Source organism: Leopardus geoffroyi, chromosome C1 (assembly GCF_018350155.1).
Source record: "Leopardus geoffroyi isolate Oge1 chromosome C1, O.geoffroyi_Oge1_pat1.0, whole genome shotgun sequence".
NCBI classification, from domain to species: domain Eukaryota; kingdom Metazoa; phylum Chordata; class Mammalia; order Carnivora; family Felidae; genus Leopardus; species Leopardus geoffroyi.
Genome location: NC_059328.1, coordinates 7,466,380 through 7,492,516, shown reverse-complemented (window position 1 = coordinate 7,492,516; position 26,137 = coordinate 7,466,380). Strand labels below are relative to the sequence as shown.

Below are 26,137 nucleotides of genomic sequence, written 5' to 3'. Positions count from 1 at the left end.
GCTACTGGAGAGTCTGAGATGAGGCGCAGATAGAATGTATCTTTTATTAAGTAGAGAAAGCTGGGAATTCTACGTGATACAAAGGTTCCAGTTTGAGCGGACTCCACAGAAACCCTTCCCATCTACGTGCGCCTCTAGCCGGGAAGATTGCGCTGCCTCCCCGACCACAGGTGCCACGTGGAGCTGATTCACGCTACCGCGCACATGGTCCCCTCCGGGTCGCCCCAAGGGGCGGGGGCCGAGGGCATGGCGGGTCTCAAAGAGCTACGTTACAAGTAAACTCGTGCTGACTTTTTCAGGAGTCCCTTGTGAGACTTTATTTTAAAAGGTCTGCGCAGTGGGCTGTGGGGCAGAGGGCTGCGTAAGCGGTGTCGTGTGGCCAAGTGGAATGTCCCAACCTGTGGAATCGTGGCGGGTGACCAGTCCGGTCAGGCATTGTAGGAAGAGGACGACACGCTGCCACCGTGGCCTGTCCAATTGGTGTGGACAAACCGTCCGGGGTTGGCTAAGAGTTCGTAAGTGTGAGCCCCGAAGTAATCCCGCTGAGCCTGGAAAACAAGGAATTGGACGGGTTGGGATAACACGGGGACACGGACCCTCGGGCCGTGTCAGTGTTTACCACCTGCTCCGAAAGCTTACCTGGATAAGGTTGGCGGGCAGCGTCTCGTGTCTGTAGCCATCGTAGAAGGAGAGGGCGGTGGTGAAGCAGGGCATGGGGATGCCCGCCCGGACACCGGTGCTCACCGCCCGCCGCCAGGAGTCCTGAGCCAGAAAGAGCCAAAGACTCGGGGTCAGCCCCCAGAGAGGAGAACGGGCTGCATGTGAAATGACAACGCTCACGGGCATCGATGCTGGTGAGGGAAACACAAAGCCCGGTGAGGCAGAATTCCCACACCGCCCAGCTCTGGGCTACCTACCTGGCAGTTTTCAACAGCAGACTTAAAAAAGTCATCCAGTAGTAGATTCTGAAGGTGTGGGTTCCGATCGAATGCGTCTTTTATCTTTCCTAGGAACACGCTGAAACAAGCAAGAGGGAAGAAACCAATGAAACTTCACCTCTGCGCGCTCAATGCCTGCCAGAAGGCAGGGACGTAAGCCGGATGCTGGTACATCCGCCCGCGAGGTACAGAGTTACTCTCCTTATCCCTTCAAGCCGGCTGTTTGCTCAGTGAAAACAGAGCCCACATCCCACGAGGCAAGGCCAGAGGGCATGACTGTCCTCCCAGAACCAGTTTAAAGGGAGTAGGGTAGACAGTCTAGTTAGAACAGCCAACCCCGTCCTGTCGCCAGCGAGGGGACTGGCGCGCACATCCTAGGGAAACCGTCCCCAGGTGCAGAGGCCGCGACTCCCAGCACGGTGCCGCGGCGCATCCCCGCACTTACCTCCTGATGATGCAGCCCCCCCTCCACATCAGGGCGATGCCACCGTAGTTGAGGGTCCAGCCGAATTCCATGGCGGCTTGTCTCAGCAGCATAAAGCCTTGCGCGTACGAGATGATCTTGGAAGCATACAGGGCCTACGGAACGACGGACCCGTCAGAGCTACGGTTAGCCACGTCCACCCCGCGGGCAGGGCCGAGCCTGGCGCGGACGGCGGTGTCAGGAGGGGGCTGGACTCTGCCGCCCCCACCCGGGGCCTCCCATGTCTCCACGGGCCGCTCCCACCCCCACTGCCGCCCAAGGCACCAACCACGACCACTGCCAGGGAGCGGGCCCCACCTTCTGAATGTCCTCCAGGAATGATTTCTTATCACCTTCAAACTGGATCTTTTGGGGACCCTTCAGCTTTTGGCTGGCTTGAACCCTCTCGTCCTTCAGAGATGATAAGCACCGAGCAAAAACTGCCTCTCCTACGTGGGAGAGAGGATAACGTTACCGAAGTTCACACGTGAAACTGGACAGAAAAGCGTACACGTAAGCCCGAGAAGTTGAGGAAAAAAGAGAAATGGAGCCGGATCTCCAACTGTACAAAGAGCCGGAAGTCTCAGTCTTAGGCCGCAAAATCTAACATGGCTCAGATAGAACTTTTTTTTTTAAGTTTATTTATTTACTGAGAGAGAGAGAGGGAGCATGCACAGAGGAGGGGCAGAGAGAGAGAGAGAGAGAGAGAGAGAATCCCAAGCAGGCTCTGCCCTGTCAGCAAAGAGCCCAACTCAGGGCTTGATTCCAGGAACCGTGAGATCATGACCTGAGCCAAAACCAAGACTCTGATGCTTGACCAACTGAGCTACCCAGATGCCCCAGGAAGAACGTTTACACAAAACTCTAGACAGCTGACTTGGAAACTAAAACTCCACAAACAAGTCAATCTTCCAACATAATGTAGGCATCAACCACAAAAATCAACATGCAACTCAATGGGGGGCTTTGCAGAAAAAGCGAGGAGGTAAAGCCACCATGATTCACAATTACTCTGTTGGTCCCCAAGTCCAATTTCAGTTTCAATTGAGAGGACTTTAATTTTTAAATGCTCATCAAAGACTCTACTTTAAAAGCACTCGCTACCCCTCAAAAACTAGTGAATAACAGGCAGCCTCAGAATTTGGTGGGAGACTCAACTATGGCGGCATTGCCTGCACACGGCAGGTGGTGTGAAACCACTAGAACACTGAGAAGTAACTTGGCTCACCCCTCAAAACACTCCATTTTCTATTTGTGAAAATGTAGTTTCCAGTACATCTATAATCACCACAACTTTGTTTCACTGGACTAAAAAACATTTTAGAGGGGCGCCTGGGTGGTTCAGTCGGTTAAGCGTCCGACTTCAGCCAGGTCACGATCTCGCGGTCCGTGAGTTCGAGCCCCGCGTCGGGCTCTGGGCTGATGGCTCGGAGCCTGGAGCCTGCTTCCGATTCTGTGTCTCCTTCTCTCTCTGCCCCTCCCCCATTCATGCTCTGTCTCTCTCTGTCTCAAAAATAAATAAAAATGTTAAAAAAAAATTAAAAAAAAAAAAAACATTTTAGAAAGGTATTTTCATATCAAGACATTTAGTATCTTCAAGAACTAACCCTTATAAAAGACTACTTGCTCAACTGACAAGGTCTTTTTTTTTTTAATGTTTATTCATTTCTGAGAGGGGGCAAAGGGGCAGAGAGAGAGAGAGAGAGAGAGAGAGAGAGGGAGATACAGAATCAGAAGCAGCTCCAAGCTCTGAGCTGTCAGCACAGAGCCCGACGCGGGGCTCGAACCCATGAACCGCGAGATCCTGACCTGGGCGGAAGTCAGACGCTTCACCGACTGAGCCAACCGGGTGCCCCTCAACTGACAAGTTCTCTAATTAGAAGAATCCCTCTAGCCATTCCTTTCCCTGCAGACAAAAATGAAGTAAACTCTCTGGGGACCAACGAAGGGCTTTGTTTTTGAGGAAAGGGTGCCAGCCACACACACTCGAGAACGCTGGGTAGTCCTTCTGTCCCTGGGCAGCCCCCTGGCCTGCACACACCCAATGACTCGGCACAAGCAGGAGGAAGTATCTGTGCAAGGCCGCTGGCACCAGGAGGCCAGTGTGGCGCAAGCCCTCGGCGTTACTCAAGGCTCAGCCTGAAGACTTACTTCCCCGATAGTTCAGCAAACACACACGGTGCCCATCCGGGGATTAAGCCTGGCCTGCCTCTGCCGGGTAGAAGGGGTACACTGTCTCTCAAACAAGAGAGTGGGATCCTTTCTGAGCCCGCAATACTCTCCCGTTTGGGTCAGTGATGACTACACTGTTCCCAGCTATTGTCCCCTCGGTCCCCAGCCCAGGCAACACTCAGATTTGCTAAACCTCGGCCACTTCCTTCTGCTTGGCCTGCTTCTCCTTACGGTGTCTCACAGCCCCAGCTCACTGTCACCAAGGAGCCACAATTAATCAGGAAATCAGAAGGAGGGAGGAGGCCAGGGAGGGAAAGACAACCTTTAACCAGAAGGGTGAGGAGGAAACTTTTATTGGAAAGGGAGCCGTTCTGCCATCAGCAAAGATCAGCCTTTCATTACACACACTAGACCCCTTGTTTTATTCTTTTCTTTTCTTTTTTTAAATTAATTTGTTGGGTTTTTAAAAAGGACACCTTTTAAAAGGTGCTGTCCGGGCACCCCGTTCTCCTTTTTCACTCTTGCCAGAAATGTAGCTATTTTACTCTGAAAGGACCAACTTGTGGTTTTATTAATCCTCGTTATTTGTTCTCTATTTCTGCTTTCTATGATTTCCTTCGCCCTGTATCTTTTTGAGTTTGAGGCTTAGCTCACGGCTATAAGACAAACAACATGCATGAAACGGATACACACCAATGGTCAGGACAGTGGCTTTCTTCTACAAGAAGGGCAAGGAACTTAGGACAAGAATGTTAAAGGACTTAAAATGTGTAGGCAGTATTTTATTTTTAAAATATCGGGGGGGGGGAGCCTCAGCAAAATATTAATAAATGCTGAGTACATAAACTTATGTTATTCTGTGAACTTTTGTATGAAAAACTTCATTACAGTGATCTGACCCATTAGAAAGTCATGGAGGTCACCGACTAGAGTTCAATCACTAAGACAAAAACTATCCCAGGGCACCTGGGTGGCTCAGTCGGTTAAGCCTCTGGCTCTTGATTTCGGCTCAGGTCATGATCTCATGGTTCGTGGGTTCGAGCCTCACGTCAGGCTCTGCGCTGAGAGCGAGAGCCTGCTTGGGATTCTCTCTGTCCCTCCCCCACTGATGCTCTCTTTCTCTCTCTCTCAAAATAAATAAATAAACTTAAAAAAAAAAAACAAACAAAAAGCTATCCCAAAGGTCAAACTGGAGAAGAAAGCCAAGAATTTCCAAATGTATCTCAAAGTCCATATGACTGAGAGGAGGTTACCGGGAAGAGACTGAACAATGTCAGCCTCGCACACCAGAAGAGCAGAAAGCGAGGGCTGCACACGTTCTCCAAAGACCCGCTCCTTAGCTGCCAGTCTACACCAATTTTCCAGGAGGACGTCAAGAGCAAAACAATGAGATAAAAGGCTCCAGGTGGAAGCCGCGCCTTACCGATGAGGGTGACAGGAACGCCGTACTCCAGGGCTGAGATGGCAGTCCACTTCCCTGTGCCCTTCTGCCCCGCGCTGTCCCTGATCTTCGGCAGCAGGTGTTTGCCGTCGCTGTCTTGGAACTTGAGGATGTTGGCCGTGATTTCAATCAGGAACGAGTCGAGCTCGGTCTTATTCCATTCCTCAAATGCCTAGTGCAGGACGTGAGAGGAAACAGTGTGAGAGAAACCAGGGCCGCACGGGAGAAGCCCCCTTAACCGGCTCACTGCTTTCCTCTGCGAATGCTCACCGACGCTCACGATTTGCTCAGCACGTGAGGCCAACAGGCTCTAAGTATGTGCCTGAACGCTGCTCCCCGAGCTGAGCTCTCTGCTCCCCAGGAGGCAGTTTTATCTATTTCCACCCGGTTACACTGACTTCCGATTTCCAGCACAGCTCTTTCCCCCGAGGCAAGCGCCCCTCGCCCCACACCATCGCCTCCTCAGAGGCCTTCCCCGCTCCCCTGATCTATATCTACCCCTTACAACAGTTTCCTCCTCTTTGTAACAGGTACCACCAGCAGGCTTCATCTATTTATTTATTTTCATGTTTTTGAGAGAGAGAGAGAGGGAGAGAGAGAGGGAAAGAGAGAGCACACATGCATGAGCAGGGAAGGGGCAGAGAAAGAGACAGAGAATCCCAAGCAGGCCCCGTGTTGCCAGCACAGAGCCTGATGTGGGGCTCGATCCCATGAACCGTGAGATCATGACCTGAGTCAAAGTGGGCCACTTAACTGACTGAGCCACCCAGGTGCCACACCCCTGAGTTTTCTATTGTCCATGCAATTATTATTGTGTCTTCCCAGCTCCATGCAGGATAGCGCCTTTGTGGTTTTTTTTCACTGTCACATCCCCAGTGTTTAGAACAGTTCCTAGCGCGGACAGAAGCACTTCTATGTATTTGTTGAACACATGTATTAAGTTTGAAGTAAACCAATTAAATGTGAACACAACAAAAAAAGCACTATTTCTATGAAAACTAAGTTAGATTGTGTTGGGGGTGCCTGGGTGGCTCAGTCAATAAAGCAAAGTGGGGATGACACCGTTAAACATCAGGAGGAAAAACCGTACAAAACCTGGAAGGACTCTGCAGTGCGTACCTCACAAGTGTCTCTAAATCACGCTCCACTCGAAGTGACTGGAACTAGAAATTCTGGATGAGAAAGGACTACGATGTGAGCCGGGAGAGCCACATTTAGAGAAAAGGGCGGGAATGCCGATGAGTGTGCTCTCCTGTATTTTCAGTTAAAAGAAGGGTTTGCCTCGTCAACAATGCTGAAGAGAACAGAGTACTGAGGCTTACCTTGAAACATATTTGTAAAAGATCAAACCGACGGAGGGCTGGCCAGATAATCGACACGGCAAGTGTAGTGTAACGCTAAGCAAAGAATCAGGGTGGTGTGCCCACAAGTGCTCACTACCGAATTCTTTCAGCTTTGCTGTATGTTTACACATCTTCATAATAAAATATCGGGGTGGGGGCGGAGGGTGTTATGTTTCCCCACTTTGGCTAACTTTTTTGACTAACTGCCAAACAGCCAGTCCCAACCTGACCAGAAAAGCAAGCTTCTCGGGGCGCCCGGCTGGCTTCGTCAGTGGAGTGTGCGACTCTTGATCTTGCGGTTTTGAGTTTAAGCCCCACGTTGGGTGTAGAGATTACTTTAAAAATAAAATCTTAAAAAAAAAAAAAAAAAAAAAAAAGGAGGGGCACCCGGGTGACTCAGTCGGTTAAGCATCCGACTCGATATCAGCTCAGGTTATGATCTCATGGTTCGCGAGACCGAGCCCTGCATCTGGCCCCATGCACGTGCTCTCTTGCTCTCTCTCTAAAAATAAGCTTAAAAAAAAAAAAGGGTCAGTGAACGGTGGGAATGGTTACCACCAAGATCCCCTGGGGACGTGCGGCTCAGTGACGAGCTCTCCCATCTTCTAGCTTCCCGCCAACCGGGCTGAGTCCATCCTGCCAGCAGCACGACCGCGGGAAGGAGGGGGAGGAAGGCTTCACTGGAGCCAGCAAGCCCCTTCTCTGAGCAGGCCCGCCCGCCGCACCCGCAGCAGGGCCCGGGACTCGCCTTCGCCATCTCGTCGTGCCCCATCTCCAGCACGTCTTTCATCAGGTGGTAGGCCTCGCAGATGAGCTGCATGTCCCCGTACTCTATCCCGTTGTGCACCATCTTCACGAAGTGTCCCGCTCCTTCATCTCCCACCTGTTCGAGGGACGGGCACCAGGAGGCCTCAGAGACGGCCCCAGAATGGCCCGGAAAAGCCCACATCACATTCCTTCGCCAGGCTCCCTCCCCAGACAAGGAACGACAGCGATGAAGCAAATGGGTGTAGTATTTTCAAAATTAAGAATCGCTATGGAGCAACTCCATACAAGCTTCAATCAAACTCACTCTAAATTCATTCTAGATTCTTCCACACCTTTCCACTCACTGCCGGCACCCCCAGCCCTTTACCTGCATTTCCCACCTTCCCTTGTTACTCAGGGCCCCTCGCCCCCAGCCCTGGCCACGAGTCAAAGACCTCCTCCTCCTCCTCCTCCTGAGGTCACCATGCTCCTGGTGACCGGGGGTTACAGTAAGCCAGCTAATTAAATCCCTTGTACTTTTAAAAATACTAAGTGTGTTGTAGGTGTTTCCAGTGGCTACCAAGGGGTAAAGTGACCTTAGATCCCAGGTCTGGCCCTCCACCTCGTAAGCCCAGAAATGTGTCCTCACCAGGGTCTCACAGTTGACCAAAAGACACTGATTTCTAACAAAGCTGGCAAGATGTATATAGTCAGAGTCCCAGTTTATGAATTGAGGGTGAGAAACTTAACTATGGATCTTAGTAGTTACTAGTGTGAGTCTGGCCGGCACACTCTGTCCCTGCAGACAAGCTACGGGGGAAGCCAAATAATCTGCAAATGGTGTAGTGGGCGGGGACTCAGAACAAAGGGAGTGTCGGGGTCAGTACTCAGGGGCATCGGGCTCTGAGGTCAGGTGCACCCGTCTCCACGACAGGCACCTACCTGCGGCTGGACCCAGTGTTTGCTGGACCTGAGCACGCTCTATCCTGGCTGTCACCGCCGGGATCCGTACTGCTGACGTTTAGAGAGACCTCCACGGTCTGAGTCTCCACTGGTGACCTGCCTCCTGCTGACTGTGACGCTTTCTGTGGCTGCTAAGGAGCGTGATGAGTAACATCTTACTTCGCCCCATCCTGGCTGTGACTTCTCAAGTGAACTAAGGAGTGCCTGCTTTTAGGATCTATCCCAGTTCTTTCAGTATCCCGAGACAAAGCCTTGAGGCTACGGAAAGACTCAATCAAGACACCTCAGGGCCAGTATCTGTATCAGTAGATACGCTTAGGACAGAATTCTTGACGCTTCTATCCTAAGCGCATCTACAAAGAAGTGACTGTCGCTGTACTTTTACTGAAGTAATTGACTGTCAAGGCGTTAAGAGGTCCCTTCCCAGTCCTTCATACTAAGGAGAAAATCATCAGCCCTCCAAATCCAGCCCAGCCTCTCTCTACCCTAAGCAGACAGTGACCACTGGTGAAAATGTACAGACCAGTGTGGGTGCTACAGTTGAAGTCACCAGGCGTGGTCAGGCCCCCCCCCCATTCTTCATATGCCTCAGTCCTCGGTTCATCTCCACCCTTTACCTCCCTGGGATGAAATAAAACTAACAAAGGGGATTAGGAGCTAAAGAGACCTTAGCGACCATCCAGCCCAACCCCCACGTTTTACAGACAAGAACACCGAAGCCCACGGAATTTTCTGACTCGCTCATGATCACCCAGTTAATGGAGAGCCAGAATTACAGCTCAGGTCTCCCAGCCTCGCGGTATGGACTGAGGCTGCGGTAGGGATAAAACTTGTTCCAGTAGCAACACAAAATGCCGGAAGAGAGGTCTGTATGAACGAGCCTGGGCCTCCCTCCCATTTCGTGAAGGCAAGAGGCCATAGTGCGCTCTGTTCAAGCACAGGGCACCTGCATCCCAAGCTACAGGTACGAGATTTTCCACAGCCGGGGCCAGGATATCTGACAGCACCAGCCAGTCAGTCCTCTTCCACGTGGGCAGACAAGGCCCCCTTTGGATTCTGACATCTTCGTCATTTTCCTGAAGCCACACAGCTAAAACAAACCTCACTTCCCCTCATCCTTGCTGTGCCTTCTTAAAGAACCCGGCTTTCAGATGAATCGAGGAGGGCTGTTTTTAACATCAGCCTCAAGGCTCTGAATGTTCAGTTAAGATGCAAGGACATGTAACACAGGCAAGCATCTTAGGCCTCAGCTGTGCTAGCGACTTCGTGACCTCACATCTGAGCCGCTTGTTGCCACCACGGGCGTCCTGGCTCTGTGCACTTTGCAACACCTGTGCCCATGTTACCAGCAGGCTTGAAAGAGTAGCCAGAACTTGCCCAGTCACAGCACGGTTCCCCAGTTCCTACTTTTGCAGCGATGCCTTGGAAGATTGTCTTGATGTGGGGCCTGTGGAAAGGAACCGTGTAGTTTAGCTACTGAAAAGACAGGGGTTGAGATCTCAAGATACTCAAGGACTATCCCCCCACCCCCAATTTTGTTCAAATGGAGAGGTTGAATGGGAGGTGGAAAAAAGTAACGAATGTGCCAGAAGTGCCGAGGGAAACCTGTCAGAGGCTGCGGGCTCTGTGATTAGAGCAGACAGACGGACAGACAGAAAGGCCAGAGGATGCATCAAAGCATCAGGAGAAATTTCTTCTGCACAATCAAAAGAAGCTGTGGTTCCAAACAGCGGGCCACAGGGATGTTCCTGTAGAGAGCCCTTCTCCCAGCCCGGGTGCGTGTGGTCAGATACAGCCCGGCTCTGCCTGGTGGAACCGCGCAGGACCTCCCGGGGCTGCGCCCACTACTATTCAGAGAAAAACCGGGTGTTCTTCATTCCTTCTGCTGCTCCTGTACGAGGACAGGTTACCTCACGGGGCTTCTCGCCTATGTTCTCCTCACTATTGACCACTAAAGGCTCCTTCACAAGAAGTGTTTGGCAAAGACACAGAACTGACGGGGTCGCAAAGCTAACGCTTAGGATTAGGGCTAAGACAGTGACATGCGGAGCTTGAGAACTCTCCTGATCTCATGGGGAGTCAGGTCACAGCGTCACTTGCACCTCTGCCAGACCGGTGCGAGGAAATGCAGGGCACCTGTGCACATCAAATACTTTCCTGCGTCATGTCTGCGTGTCTAGCCTGCCAGGCTGTTACCCCCACGTGAATGTTCATAAGCTTCTCAGAAGCAGGAAGACTTCTATCTACTTCCAGATGTAACTTACTTAAAAGAATGCCCGAGGGGCGCCTGGGTGGCGCAGTCGGTTAAGCGTCCGACTTCAGCCAGGTCACAATCTCGCGGTCCGTGAGTTCGAGCCCCGCGTCAGGCTCTGGGCTGATGGCTCGGAGGCTGGAGCCTGTTTCCGATTCTGTGTCTCCCTCTCTCTCTGCCCCTCCCCCGTTCATGCTCTGTCTCTCTCTGTCCCAAAAATAAATAAAAACGTTGAAAAAAAAAAAAAAATTTAAAAGAATCCCCGAACTTGGGGCGCCTGAGTGGCTCAGTCACTTAAGTGACCAACTCCAGCTCAGGTCATGATCTCCTGGTTCATGGGTTCAAGCCCCGAAATGGGCTCTGTGCTGACGGCTCGGAGCCTGGAGCCTGGAGCCTGCTTCAGATTCTGTGTCTCCCTCTCTCTCTGCCCCTCCCCAACTTGCACTCTGTCTCTCTCTCTCAAAAAAATAAAGAAAACATTGCCAAAAAAAATTGTTTTAATTAAAAAAAGAATCTCCAAACTTACTCCTCAGAGAGGTAACAGAAAGAATAACTTTCCCCAGGAAAACCCTTCACCTCTGGGAATTAGGTTTGAACATGTTTTCTTTAACACCTGACATAACTGTATCATATTTGGAAGTCAAATTCATTCAGAAAAGAATGGTACTTTGTCAGGCCTCCCTGAAAAGGATCCTCCTTTTCTGTTTGCTTCTGTTCTGCTCAGCTATCTCCCTCTGTCTGGCTCTCTCTCTCTGCGGTCTGAACAGCAGGGGGAGTTGCCCTCGGTCAACAGCAGGTGGGATTATCCCTTCCATCTGTCTGTGTTGGTCCTCTCTCCGCTCACCCCCCACCCTTACGCCTCATGCACCCCTTCTTTCACATCTCCAACACACCTCCCCTTCTATGGCCAACACCTCCTCTTATATGCAGCACAGCAAACAGTGTAAAATGTGTTTTTGCCCCAAATCAAATAAAAAATGTCCACCTCGCTTTCCCAGGGACAAAATGGGCTCTGTCAGGTTTTTCCATTACCCACAATTATTTTTATTTATTTATTTTTTTAACGTTTATTTATTTTTGGGACAGAGAGAGACAGAGCATGAACGGGGGAGGGGCAGAGAGAGAGGGAGACACAGAATCGGAAACAGGCTCCAGGCTCTGAGCCATCAGCCCAGAGCCCGACACGGGGCTCGAACTCACGGACCGCGAGATCGTGACCTGGCTGAAGTCGGAGGCTTAACCGACTGCGCCACCCAGGCGCCCCTCCATTACCCACAATTATTAAATACACAGCTATCTTAGAACTGTACCTCACTTACAGAGGCAGACCTTACTTCCAAGTCCAGACAGTGTACAGGACGCTATGCGAACAGCTTCCTTAAAGCCTCTGAACTCTGTAAGCCCATTTAGAATTTCTGTATCAGTCTTGGAGGAAGTAACAGAAGAAAGCAGGCAAAGGAGAATATGCACGTGTATGATGTCAAAGCAGCAGAGTGGATAAAAGAAACCTTTCCAGCATCTCTGACACTCAGGCACCACGGAGGTCAGAGTGCCAGAAGTGTCCCCAGCTCAGGCCTCCCTTGTGCCAAAGTGGGGCACCTTCGATACTCACCAGGCTTCTTTGTCCCCTCCTGGCATAAGTGAGGGGCCATAGCGGGCCCCTTCCTCTCCGCCACTGACTCCGCTCCCCACAAACAGGATTCCCTTGGCCTTGAGGGTTCGACATCGTCTCTACAGGAGAGAAAATTAAGTTCATTATGCTTCCATAAAGTTGTCTCCCAATGAATGAGACGAGGTATCAGACACGTATGGAGAGCCCACCCTGGACATGAAATGACCCAAGGATCCAAGAATAACCTGATCATTCAAGAAATTTAATCCCCTCAGTTTGGGAGTTAGAAAAAAAAATATCCAGGGTGCCTGGCTGGCTCAATAAAGCATGTGACTCTTGATCTCAGGATCGTGAGTTTGATCCCTATGTCGTGTGCAGAGATTACTTAAAAAAAAAAAAACAATCCACAGAAGTCTAATGTTTATTTATTTTTGAGAGAGAGAGAGAGAGAGAGAGAGAGAGAGAGAGAGCGTGCGTGCACGCAAGCAGGGGAAAGGCAGAGAGAGGGAGACACAGAATCTGAAGCAGGTTCCAGGCTCTGAGCTGTCAGCACAGCTGACCCACAAACAGTGAGACCACGATCTGAGCGGAAGTCAGACATCCAACCAACTGAGCCACCCAGGCGCCCCTCCACAGAAGTTTAAAATAGCTATCTGGGTGCCTGGGTAGCTCAGTCAGTTAAGTGTCCCGACTCTTGATTTCAGCTCAGGTCATGATTTCACAGTCTGTGAGATCGAGCCCCGCATCTGGCTCTGTGCTGACAGCAAGGAGCCTGCTTGGAATTCTCTCCCTCTCTCTGTCCTCCCCTCAAAATAAATAAATAAACATTAAAAAATAATAATAATAAAATAATAAGACAATAAAATAAAATAAGATAAAATAAAATAAATAAAACAAAACAAAATAAAAAGCTATCCTTCCCCCAAATGGAAATAATAAAGCCAAACATACATTCTCATTTTACTAGAAGATCCAGTTACTGTAAGACTCAATCAGGAGTTTAATACAGGGCGTCTGGGTGGCTCAATCGGTAAAGCATCTGACTGCGGCTCAGGTCATGATCTCAAAGTTTGTGAGTTCAAGCCCGGCATCAAGCTCTCTGCTGTCAGCTTGGGATTCTCTGTCCCCCTCTCTCTGCCCCTCCCCCACTCACACTCTCTCTCTCTCTCTCAAATAAAACATTTAAAAAAATGATACAAAAGAGTTTAATACAAATACGACTTCCCTGACTCAGCACTTCAGATCCTCCAGAGACCCCTTCTAGCATATGAGGCCAGTAAAGAGGTGGTTCTCGGGGCACCTGGGTGACTCGGTTGGTTGAGCATCCAACTTCCACTCAGGTGATGATCTCGTGGTTCATGGGTTCAAGTCCCGAATCGGGCTCACCGCTCTCAGTGCAAAGCCGGCTTCATATCCTCTTGTCCCCCTCTCTCCCTGCCCCTTCCCTGCTATCTCTCTCAAATAAAACATTAAAAAAAAAAAGGACGTGGTTCTCAACCACATTGCACACCGACTGACATACCATGGGCTGGTGGCACAGTAGGAAAGAGCTAAGCACAAACTCTCAGCCTGCTGTATCCAAGCAAAAGTCATCCTTTTGAGTTATATGTATGACGGAGGAGGCCTCATTCCATCAGGTATGTCTTAGCAGAAACAAAGGCCAAGAACTGCAACGTCAGCACCAAGCCCCAGAGTCAGCACTACAGAAGGGCAGTCCATGCTTTTATCACATGTACAGTGCTGGTACTTTTTTCTAGAATGTTCCCAGAACCAGGAAGAATTTAGACTGGAGAATACTTACTGTGGTATCCCTGTATTCAGAATTTCCTCCATCAATGATGATGTCACCAGTGTCCAACAATGGTACCTGTAACCAGACACTAGCATTAAGGTGAGCCAAAGAAATGAAAGACAAAAACAGAATGTACCTCGAGCAATTAATACAAACAAGAATTTATCCCAAATAAATCCAGTCTAAAAGCGTATGTTGTTTCATTTTCAAAAATCCTCTTTGTGGCTACGGCGGGAGCCTACACGAAAGGTTAGGGCTAGCAACCCAGTCAGACCTCCCCACAATAAGATGGTTCTCTTTAAAATTTGACAACAACCAGGGGCGCCTGGGTGGCTCAGTCGGTTAAGCGTCCGACTTCAGCTCAGGTCACGCTCTCACGGTCCGTGAGTTCGAGCCCCGCGTCGGGCTCGGGGCCAATGGCTCGGAACCTGGGGCCTGCTGCGGATTCTGTGTGTCTCTCTTTCTGCCCCTCCCCTGCTCATGCTCTGTCTCTCTCTGTGTCAAAAAGAAAAACATTTAAAAAAAAAAGAGAAATAGGGGCGCCTGGGTGGCTCAATCAGTTGGGCATCTGACTTCGGCTCAGGTCATGATCTCACGGTCCATGAATTCGAGCCCCGCGTCGGGCTCTGGGCTGATGGCTCAGAGCCTGGAGCCTGCTTCCGATTCTGTGTCTCCTCTCTCTCTGCCCCTCCCCCATTCATGCTCTGTCTCTCTCTGTCTCAAAAATAAATAAACGTTAAAAAAAATTTTTTTAATTTGACAACAACCAAAACCTACTTGAAAGATTTTGTATTTCCAGTGCGTGCCCCTGGCTCGTTTACATTCCCAAACACTGGGAACAGGACTCGTTCTGAAGGATTACATCACGTCCTATAAAATCTCTGCACAGGGCAGAGTAGGGGTCCAGTGAACAGACATCAGGTGGTTTGGTGCCTGAGTGAGATGATCAACCCTGTCTGCAGACGGAGGGAGGAGACCGGGCCTCGAACTAGCACATCTTCCTACAGAACACAACTGGGCTGGCTTGGTCATTTATCATTCGGTCCACACCCCCCCACACCCACAGGGCTTCAGTGAACCTCACTTCGTATTTTCTTACGCCGAAGACTAAGCTACCACTTTCCAACCCGTTCTGTCGCTAATCGTGACCAGCTTAGCATCTTGCTACATAAAAAGCTTGCTATGTCCTTCCCTTATCACAGTATTCTTCCTTTCTAGGTCATTTTTGTCTTTCGTGGTAGCACACTGGTTACAAACCCCTCTCCCCGTGGAGACGCCCCCACTGTTAACACTGCTCCCGGAGAAAAGGAACGTTCACCCCTTGCCTTTGTTTCCTGGCACTACATTTCTCACCGAGAAACGTTTCTTCCAGACAGCTAATGCCTCGGGTTTTTTTCAGAACCCGAGAACCTGTTACCGTAGAATTGTTTAGGAGTAGCTTCATAAGTTATTTCCACGGGTGCCCCTTCGTCCATATGTTGCGTGTGGTTTTGCGTTTCGTTGTTGGAGGAAATAGCACCCCGAGGCTGCAGGGCACTGGCCGTGAGCTTGTTTCCGTGAATTGTCGGTGAGGTATGTTGAGGGAAGGGGCCCCAGAGGTGCCCCAGAAACAGCTCACAGCTACAGTGCCTCAACCAAATGCTGCTGGGCACATTCCCAGGGGAAAAGGCTGTTGTCCCCATCAGCTCCTCCTCTCCCACAGTCATCCCAGTGGGTGGGTGGCCATCAGCCCTTCTGTGAGGGGACAGACCCACCATCCCCGGATGACGCACAGCAGGGGAAAGTCTAGAGGGATCAGACTATAATGTGTTACAGAACAAGGGTTAGCACCTACACAAAACACTCCCTCCTTGGCTGATAATCAGGGCCAGAAGTGTAACAGAGGCCTGCCTCCCAGAGGCCCTCTCTGGGACACTTGGCATCGGGTCACCCATCTGCCCCAGCACGGCCATTCCCGCCCTAACACATTTTTTTTTTTCTTGCAAAAAAGATACACTTGCTAGAGCCAACAAATCATTGAGAAGTAAGTACCCAGTATGTAGTTCCCAGGATTCCCTAAGGGGACCTCATCGTTTATATTAAGCAATACAACACTTTAAGTGTCGAGAAAAAAGGGAAACCGACTTCTACATTTCAGACACTAAGGTTTATTAGCGAATAGCACTAAACACGCATAACACCACAACCAAAACTGTGTTTCTGAATACCAAAGACAGAGACCAAGACTACGGTTTCTGTCCCCATTGTTAATGAATTCTTATGGCAACGTCTCTCGTCTCTCGGTGGCCTCAGAATCTCATGCCTAAGGAATCATTACCACCTGAGGATGTGCTGTTACTTAAATTAGTGCCAAGTTGACGAACGCTGAGACATTTAAGCAGTTTTGTTTGAACTGAGCAGTTCATATCCAGAAATTGAAAAGGAAAAAAAAAATCTCTTAAGTAGAAAAGGGAGATCTCTAGCTACGGGAAGAGACAAGTTGCCCCGCTAGTAGCAGCTGGGGGGCAGGGCTGGCCTCACCAGTTTTTCAATGAAATCATCAACAGCTTGGCCAGCCTTCACCAGCAGTATGATCCGCCTCGGTTTCTTCAGCTTGGAGACCATCTCCTCCAAGGAGCGTGCACCGACCACCTTGGTTCCCTTTGCCTCGTTGGCCAAGAAATCGTCCACTTTGGAGACCGTCCTATTAAAAGCACAAACCTAGAAGGCCGAAAAGGTCTGATTAGGAGATTCAGGAGACAGAAGACCTTCAGACCCTGGATTAAGTGAACCCCAAGGCACGGAACTGAATATAAGCAAAGGGTGACTGCCCGAGGCAAATCAGGCTAGAGTCTGTCACTAGCTGATAGAGACTCAATCAAGTCTAGGAACCGGCGGCTGCAAACTGCTATCTTTTGTACCGAAACCACTTTAGTGTTTATAACTATTTAAACTTTTCTCTCTCCCCCGGTTCTCATTAGGCAATAAAGGTAGAGTTCTATACACCCAGCCGGATTTCTCCTGCTTAACATCCGGTAAGTTTATCCAGGCTTACAGAACTGACATCTATTTTGCAAGACTGTCCTTCAGAGGATTGCGGAGCTGGCCCTCCCACACCGCATGTGACCTGGTGCTTCTCTTTCCCTTTGCAATAAACGTCCTAAGCAGCAACAGGGCATATACGAAGAGACCTAAGTTCCAGATTGTACAGGATCTTGGAAATCAGCCTCCGTGCACCAAGAACCCACAAGAGTGTGCCCTCCTGACTTACCACGAAGCCATGGTCATTCATGTTCAAAATTAAGTTCTGGCCCATGACAGCCAGTCCAATCAGTGCAATATCAGCTCTAAAAGACCGGGAAAAGGAACAAAGAAAAATGTGTTGGTTCCACTTTAATCCCTTCCAACTCAGGGGCCCAGAGTGTCCTAGCTTTTGCTATGAATACCTTGCCTTACCATTTCCTCTGTCCCCCTCCTCTCTTCTACCCCTGAGAACCCAGGCATGCGCCTCCAGGCCACCCTGCCCTCTGCCACTTCAAAGGACCTCAAGTTCTCTTGAGATCAACTAGACCTGCACGCAGGAGGGCATGCAATCTTTGCCGTGCTCACTGCCGGTGTCCCCGCTCCCACACGGGGGAGAAGCCCCTGCAGGCACAGCCGCCCACTGTCCAGCCTCTTCCCCTCCTGGCTCGGGCCCTGGCTGCCCTCGGCCATGCGGGTTCCCTCCCGCCCGGCCCTTTCTAGAAAGGGGGATCCTCCCGGCGCCGCCGCGAGGGGTAGAGGGCCCGGGCCCGAGGGGGCTGAGACCCTGAAGGTCCGAGGCTCCGGGAGCCACGAGGCCGTGCTCCAGCGACCCCTGGGGCCAAAGCGACTTCAGGCAGGTTCCGCCCTCCTCGCCGGCCCCCGTAAAGTTCCCCGGCGGTCCGCGAGCCGTCACTCACTGGGCCATGGCGGCGGCGACGGACCGAGCAGGAGCGGACAGAACACGAGAGCTGAGAGCGCGCGGAGCGGCGACTGAGGAGGAGTCCCGCTCCTGCTTCGGCCCCCAGGCTCTGGCCGCGGCCTTCCGGCGCCGACCAATCGGGAGGAAGGGGCGGAGCTGTGCCACCACGCCATTGGCCCTTCCCAGCGCCTGTTAGACCACCTGAGGCAAACAGGCCCGCCCACTTCTGGGGCCGGCTCAGGAGAGCGCAGAGCACATCGATGGCGACACCAAAGCAGAAGGGGCGGGGTCGCCGGGGACTGGTACGAGCGCGCTGGGCGAGAGGCTCCGGGCGCCGGGACAGGCACAGGGAACCGGGCAGGGGGCGCCCGGGACTAGCACAAGGGGCCGGGAGGGGCGCAGGCACGAGTGGAGGGGTGCGGGGCACCTGAGACAGGCACTGGGGGCAGGGGGCGGGGGCACAAGTGAAGGCGGCGGGGGGCGCGAGCTGGCCGGCGCAAGGGACAGCGGAGCTGGCAGGGCGGGGGACGCCTGGGACTGGCACAGGGGGTGGGGCGAGGCGGGGGGGCTCCGGGACAGGCACTAGCGACTGGGGGGGGGGGGGGGCGCAAGCCGGAAGACCCCGGAACCGAGGAGGGTGTCGGGCGCGCGGCGGGGTCGCCGGGGCTGGCGGAGGGGCGGCGGCGGGCGGCCCCACCCGGACCCCAGAGCAGAGGACGCTCGGGGCCGGGGCTCCGCTCGGTGGGAAGGGTGGCGGCTCACGTCGGGCCGTGCATTCCAGGGTCCCAGGCACTCACTCGGACGCCTGTTGTCCGAGTGCCCCGCGCCCCTCCCATCGCGGCCGCGCACTGGGGGGTTCAACCCCGTCGGGGACCGAGGCTCGTTGCGGCCTGTGGGAGTAACGGGTGCCAGGAAATGTGGGACCCCACCCACGACCCTGCGCGGGGAGCGCGCAGCCCCAGTTGCAGGAAAAGCAGCGGGCGCAGAGCAGGCTGGGAACGAACTTGTTGCGGGGGTGATGGAGGTCGCGTTGTTGAACTTCCCGAACCCGCTGAGGAGCTGGAGGTGCCCCGCAGGCCTTCTCAGAAGTGCCCGGGTGCTCCAGGCATCTTCCTCTCCCAGCACTGAACCCTCCCGCCTCCTACAGCAGATGCTGCTGAACCAGGCTTGGCGCCTCCAGCACATTTAAGATTTTTTGTGTTTCCATGAATCCTTCATGTCATCTAACGTGTACCTTGCACATAGTAAGTGCTCACGCGATAGAAAAGTCACACAGCTGGTTAGTGGGTAGTTAGTGACCCAGTTGTGACCGATTCAAGGCCAAGGCTAGTTCCATCACACCAAGCGCACAGGTTACTTCATAATATAGATTTCGACAGGTACAATAATTTCCACGCGAGCTTGTGTCCCACCCACTATGGTAGTTTTTTTCCTGTTGGAAGTTGGGTATGAATAAATCACAGTAGCAGTATTTTTGAATGCAATGGAATCTCTGAAAATTTTAAAACTCACGATCTACTTTATCTTCTATGTAAATATTTATCTGTATGGTTTTCTTCACTAAAGGCATTCTTTCTATGAATTTGTTCTTTTTCTTGAGTCGCTTCCATATTTGCCTGTTTTGTACCAGTCAGGGCTTACACGCCCGAAAAGGCCAATTTTCTTTTGTATACTCTCCCTTGAGCAAGGTGTTCATGGAGTCTGAGGTTGACTCACTGTACAATGTCCAGGTGGGGCCAAGGTTAGAACAGCACTTCCTCCTGAGGAAGAGAAGTCCCTGTCCCGTGAGGCCTTTTCCTTCTTTCCTTCTTGCTTTTCCTGGGTACAGAAATAGACAACTGTAGGCAAGCCCAGAGTTTATTTTAGTTTTTGGTTCAACATTAGTAATTAAAAAAAAAAAAAACCTCCAGTACAGTTAACATACTTTGTCGTTAATAGTTTCAGGTATACAATGTAGTGATTCAACAATTTTGTACATTACTCAGTGCTCATCACAATAAATGTACCCTTTAAAAAAAAACAATCGGTTAAGCGTCCAACTTCAACTCAGGTCATGATCTCAGTTCGTGGGTTCGAGCCCTGCGTCAGGCTCTGTGCTGACAGCTGGGAGCCTGGAGCCTGCTTCAGATTCTGTGCCTCCTTCTCTCTCCTTCCCTCCGCTGCTCACGCTCTCTCTCTCTCTCTCAAAAATAAAATAAACATTAAAAGGAAATCTCTACCTGCAAAGTGACGCTCAAATGCATGACCCCAAGATCAAGAGTTGCATGTTCTACTGACTGAGCCAGCCAGGTGCCCCACAGTAAGCGTCCTACTCTCCTAGTCTTCTATTTCACCCATCCCCACCCCCACTTCCCCTCTGCTAACCATCAGTTTGTTCTCTGTGGTTAAGTCTCTGTTTTTCTTTGTTTGTTGAATTCCACGTACGAGTAAAATCCTGTGGTATTTGTCTTTTTCGGACTTACTTCTTAGCATAATACACTCTAGTTCCCTCCATGTTGCAAATGGGAAGATTTCATTCTTGTTTATGGCTCAGTAGTATTCCAGTGTATACATACCACTCCTTTATCCATTCATCAGTCGACGGACATTAGGGAGGCTTCTGTAATTTGGCCATTGTAGATCACGCCGCAATAAACACAGGGGTGCCTCTGTCTTTCCGAATTAGCGTTTTCTTATTCTTGGGGTAAATACCCAGAAGTGGAATTACTGGATCATAGGGTAGTTCTATTTTTAATTTTTTGAGGAACCTCCATACTGTTTTCTACCGCGGCCGCACCGGTTAGCGTTCCTGCCACAGGGCACCAGGGTTCCCTTTCCCTTTTCTCCACTTCCTCACCAACACCTGTTGTTTCTTGTGTTTTTAATTTCAGCCAAGAAAGCCCAGAATTTATCTTAAAGCTACAAGCAAGGTGCCTGGCTGCCCTCAACACTTCCCTAAAGGGGGAAGGAAGTGACTGTGGAAATGGCGGAGCCAGGCAAAACCAGGGAGGGCAGACCTTCCGTCACTGGTCACCGTTGAGGCAAAAGCCCTGCGCGGCCTGAGCCCCGGCCCTGCCCAAACAGGTGACAGTAGTTTTGGAGGAACCAGGCTGGTAGGAATCATGGGGCTCTCCCGACCGAGTGTCTCCACCCTCCAGTGTGCGAGGCGGCTTGTTAAATGTGAATTCGGATACCACAGACCTGGGGGACCCCGGGCAGTGTGCATTTTATCCCTCCAGTGGGTTCTGACTGCAGGTGGCACACAGGCCACCTTTTGAAACGGTTCGCAAAGGGTGGTCTAGGACCCCTGGAGGTCCCTCATACCCTTTCAGGGAGAAGTGGGGACAAAACCTTTCTCCATAGCACCAGTAGGATCGAATTTGTCTTTTTCATCTTCATTCTCTTACGAGTGTCTAGTGGCGTTTTCCAGAGGCTCTGTGACATGTGCTCTGGAAGAGGTTACATGTAGAAGCAAATGAGAGTATCTGGCAGTCTTAAACTGTAGTGAGCTTGACATTAGAGAGATTTGCAGAACTGCCAGGCAGTAACACAGATCACTGAGTTTCCTTTTGTTTTGGGAACCTGTTATTAAAAACTGGTATTAATTTTTAAAATGGTAAATATTGGGCTGCCTACGTGGCTCAGTCGGTCAGGCGTCTGACTCTTGATTTCGGCTCAGGTCATGGTCTGATGGCTGTGAGCCCCGTGTCGGGCTCTGTGCTGACAGTGTGGAGCCTACGTGGGATTCTCTCTCTCTCCCTCTCTCACTGCCCCTCCCTTGTCTTCTCTCAAAATAAGTAAGCTTCAAAGTCAATGAATTGGTAAATATTGATAAAACTCACATAAACAGAAGCTCTTTGTATCATCGGTCATTTTTAGGAATGTAAAGGGGTCTGAGACCGGTGGTTTGTGAACCACTCATCTAAACCAACTCCTGTTTTAGAGATGAGGAAATTGGAGCTCGGGGAAGCAGAACTTGCTTAATCAGAGACGTACACTAGAACTGCTCCTCTGGGGACAGATCAGATGCTCTCCAGGGTCCCTCTCAATAGAACCTGGGGTCCAGAGACAGACCCAGTGGTAGGACAGCACGTTATCACAGAAGTCAGATCAGATGGCTTCTCAAATGACGTGGAACGTCTTTCTCGGCAGCTGCTTGATAGAGACAGGGAGGAATGGGTCTGGGGGTCACGCTGCCCTTAGCTTACTCCGATTCCACTTCTTTCTAGCTGTGCAGTATGGAGCAAGTTGTCAAGTCTCAGGAGTTTCCTCGTGTGTATATAAGGAGCGACAAAACCACAGAGGGTAGCTCTAGGGTGAAATGACTCAAACCAGGGCTTGTGTCTGGACTGAGTGCCCATATGCCAGCTTCTGTCTTTTTTTACAGAAAGGACACAGAGAGAAGAGATACAAACTGTAGTGGAGAATAGGACTGAAAGAGAACGTATCAGGGGTGCCTGGGTGACTCAGGTGAACATCTAGACTCTTGACTTCAGCTCAGGTCATGATCTCATGGTTCGTGAGTTCCAGCCCTGCGTGGGGCTCTGCACTGACAGTACAGAGCCTGTTTGGGATTCTCTCTCTCTCTCTCTCTCTCTCTCTCTTAATAAGTAAATAAGTAAGGAAGTAAATAAACAAACAAAAAACCCACGGGGTGTTTGGGTGGCTCAGTTGGTTGGGCGTCTGACTTCAGCTCAGGTCATGATCTCACCATTCCCAAGTTTGGGCCCCGCGTTGGGCTCTGTGCTGACAGCTCAGAGCCTGGAGCCTTCCTATTCTGTGCCTCCCTCTCTCTCTGGCCCTCCCCTGCTCGTGCTCTGTCTCTCTCGCTCTCAAAAATAAATAAACATAAACCAACAAAAAACAAAAACACCCACATTTCTTCAGGCTTCCTGGTGCAGTCTTCTGGGAATAGAGGCAGAAAAGCAACTTTGCAGCTTGGTGCACAGCTTCGGAGTGGTTCCTAGAGTTCTAACTCAGCTGGCGATAAAATGCCCCACTATTTGAATTGCTTGCTATGAAACTTCCCATTTGACAATGACATACCCATGACTCTCTCAATCCCCGTCTTCCTGATCCAAATGCTTGTCACCCCAAGCATCCTGTCTTCCTCCCCACAGTCACCACCTCTGTCCTACATCCCTTCTGGGTGCCCTAAGCAAGGTCCACGAGCATAGTCTTGCTCCCAAGTGTGTCTATCACCTTCCTGTGCCTTATACTTAATAGATGGCCACCAACCGTTGCTGTCAAATGTCTGGTTTACAGTTGTGTTTTTAAATTTTTATTTTTTATTTTTTAAATTTTTTTTTAAATTTTTTATACGTTTATTTTTGATAGAGACAGAGCACAAGTGGGGGAGGGGCAGAGAGAGAGAGGGAGACACAGAACCCGCAGCAGGCTCCAGGCTCCGAGCTGTCAGCACAGAGCCCGACGTGGGGCTCGAACTCACAAACCACAAGATCATGACCTGAGCTGAAGTTGGACGCTTAAGTGGCGCCGACTGAGCCACCCAGGCGCCCCTAAATGTTTATTTTTGAGAGAACACAAGGTGGGGAGGGGCAGAGTAAGTGGGGACAGAGGATTCGAAGCGGGCTCTATGCTGACAGCAGCAAGCCCGTTGTGGGGCTTGAACTCCCGAACCGTGAGATCATGACCTGGGCCGACACTGGACACTCAACCGACTGAGCCACCCAGGCACCCCACTTAGCATGTTTTTGAGGCTTGTCCATGTTGCGGCACGTATGAATGGTGTGCTCCTTTTTACTGCTGAGTGGTATTCCTCTGCGTGTGATTTGTTTATCCACATAATTTGTTTATCTGGTGGTGGACATTTGGATTATTTCTAAGTTGGACCATACATAAAGAACAAATCTTGTTTTGAACATTCACGTACCAAGTGTGGGGGCATGGTTTCATTTTTCTTGGGTAGACACGTTGGAGAAAAAGTGCTGGCTCATATGGTGCATGTTTAACTTCTGAAGAGCTGCTAAGTTACTTCCAAAGTGGCCGCACCATTGTGCATTCGCACAAGCACTATGTGAGGGTTCCCGTTCCCCCACATCCTCACCAACATTTGATTCTGTCTTTGTGATGACGGCCATCCTAGTGGGTGTGAAATGGTATCATCTCATTGTGGTTTTAATGTGCATCTCCCTAATGGCTAATAATGATGAGCATGTTTTCAAGGGCTTATTAGCTATTCATATATATTTTATCTGGTGAGATATCCATTCAGATCTTTTCTTTGTACATTTTTAATAACTTCTAGAATCGATTTATTTAAAAAGTTGCAGATAGTTCAGAGAGTAAGCTTAGTTTCCCCCTACGGCTAACATCTTAACATTACCGTAGCGTATTTGTCACAACTGAGAAACCAACACTGGCATTCATACTGTGACCTGAACTCCAGACTTCATTAGAGTTGCATTTTCCGGGGCGCCTGGGGGGCTCAGTCCATTAAGTGTCAGGCTTCGGCTCCGGTCATGATCTCACGGTTGGTGAGTTCGAGTCCCGTGTCGGGCTCTGGGCTGACATCTTGGAGCCTGGAGCCTGCTTCGGATTCTGTGCCTCCCTCTCTTTCTGCCCCTCCTCTGCTTGCACTCTGTCTCTCTTTCTCTCAAAAATAAACATTAAAATAAATTTTTTAAAAAGAGAGAATTACATTTTCCACAAATATACTTTTCCTGTTTGGGGGCCTATCCAGAATACATTACATTTTGTCATTACATCTTCTTAGTTTCCTCTGGTCTGTGGCAATTTCTTGGTCTTATTTTTAATAACCTTTGATTTTTTTTTTTAAAGATTGTATTCTTAAGCAATCTCTATACCCATCGTGAGGCTTGAACTCACAACCCCGAGATCAAGAGTCACATGTTCCACTGATTTAGCCAGCCAGGCACCCCTCACGACCTTCAATTTTGAGGAATGCTGGTTGGGGATCTTATAGAATGTCCTTCAATTTGGATTGAATTTTTTTTTCTCTTGGTTATACAGGCGTTGTGGATTTTGTGGAAGAATACCATGGAAGTGAAGTGCCATTCTCTTGACATCATACCAGAGGGACACGCTATCAACAGGGATGATATTAGTCCCAATCACTAGACAAGGCAGTGTTTATCAAGCCTCACCACTATAAAGTTCTTTCTTTACTCCTTTCCATGTTCTATTCTTTGGAACCCATTCACTAAGTACAACCTACTTTCGCCTGTTTGTTTTTTAAATAGCATTGTTTGTCTTACTGAGTTTTAAAAGTTCTTGTGTATCCTAAGTAAAAGTTATTTATTAGATATACAACCAACAAATATTTTCTCCCAGTTTGGGGCTTGTCTTTTCATTTTCTCAATGGTGTCTCCTGAAGAGGAAACTTTTAACTTTTTTTTTTTAATATTTATTTTTGAAAGACAGAGAGACAGAGTACAAGCAGGGGAGAGGCATCATGAGAGAGGGAGACACTGAATCCAAAGCAGGCTCCAGGCTGTCAGCACAGAGCCCGATGCGGGGCTCGAACTCACAGACCATGAGATCATGACCTGAACCAAAGTCAGATGCTTAACCGACTGAGCCACTCAGGTGCCCCAGCTGGTGACACATCTAAAAAACCTTTGCCAAACCCAAAATCGCAGACTTTCTCCTATGTTTTCTTCCAGAATTCTTAGGGTTTTAGCTCTTACATGTAGATCCATGATCCATTTTGATTTTTGTATAACATGTAAGGTAGGGGTCTAAGTCCATATTTTTGCATATGGATATCCAATTGTTCAAGCAACATTTGTTGGAAAGACCCCACTGGATTGCCTTGGCATCCTGGTAAAAAATCAGTCGACCTCAAATATGAACTATGTATCTGGATTTTCCATTTTGTTCCATTGATTTTATGCTAGTACCACACTGTCTTCTTGATTACTGTAGCTTTATAGCAAGTTTTAAAATCAGGTAAATTCTTCAACTTAGTTTTTCTTTTCAAAAATTTTCTTTTTTGGCTATTGTAGGTCCTTTGCCATTTCCATACAAATCTTAGGATAAGCTTGTCAATTTCTACAGAAAAGCACCCTGGGATTTTATTGGGAGTGCACTGAGTCTATAGATTAATTTGGGGAGAATGGCCTTTTTTTTTTTTTTTTTTAATTTACATCCAAATTAGTTAGCATATAGTGCAACAGTGATTTCAGTAGATTCCTTAATGCCCCTTACCTATTTAGCCCATCCCCCCTTCCACAACCCCTCCAGTAACCCTCAGTTTGTTCTCCATATTTAAGAGTCTCTTCTGTTTTGTCCCCCTCCCTGTTTCTATATTGTTTTTGTTTCCCTTCCCTTATGTTCATCTGTTTTGTCTCTTAAAGTCCTCATATGAGTGAAGTCATAATGATATTTGTCGTTCTCTGACTAATTTCGCTTAGCATAATACCCTCCAGTTCCATCCACATGGTTATAAATGGCAAGGTTTCATTCTTTTTCATTGCTGAGTAGTATTCCATTGTGTGTGTGTGTGTGTGTGTGTGTGTGTGTGTGTGTGTG

At 49.7% G+C, this 26,137-nt stretch overlaps 1 protein-coding gene and 2 long non-coding RNA genes across 3 annotated transcripts; 2 read left to right on the top strand and 1 right to left on the bottom strand.

Moving 5' to 3' along the window:
• Nucleotides 1-19: 19 nt before the first annotated feature.
• Nucleotides 20-18,473, bottom strand: PGD (phosphogluconate dehydrogenase). Its single transcript, XM_045482137.1, has 13 exons — nucleotides 17,643-18,473; nucleotides 16,973-17,048; nucleotides 16,243-16,422; nucleotides 13,732-13,797; nucleotides 11,931-12,049; nucleotides 9,445-9,514; nucleotides 7,106-7,240; nucleotides 4,997-5,186; nucleotides 1,720-1,850; nucleotides 1,384-1,517; nucleotides 918-1,017; nucleotides 640-762; nucleotides 20-548 (listed from the first exon to the last, which is right to left on the bottom strand). The coding sequence occupies exons 1-13, from the start codon at nucleotides 17,648-17,650 to the stop codon at nucleotides 429-431; spliced, it is 1,452 nt and encodes a 483-aa protein (XP_045338093.1). The 5' UTR covers nucleotides 17,651-18,473; the 3' UTR covers nucleotides 20-428.
• Nucleotides 9,353-12,037, top strand: LOC123599807. Its single transcript, XR_006713300.1, has 2 exons — nucleotides 9,353-9,842; nucleotides 11,892-12,037. It is a non-coding gene; the product is annotated as an uncharacterized LOC123599807 (long non-coding RNA).
• Nucleotides 17,881-24,919, top strand: LOC123599805. Its single transcript, XR_006713298.1, has 3 exons — nucleotides 17,881-17,946; nucleotides 20,515-20,707; nucleotides 24,617-24,919. It is a non-coding gene; the product is annotated as an uncharacterized LOC123599805 (long non-coding RNA).
• The last annotated feature ends 1,218 nt before the right edge of the window (nucleotides 24,920-26,137 follow it).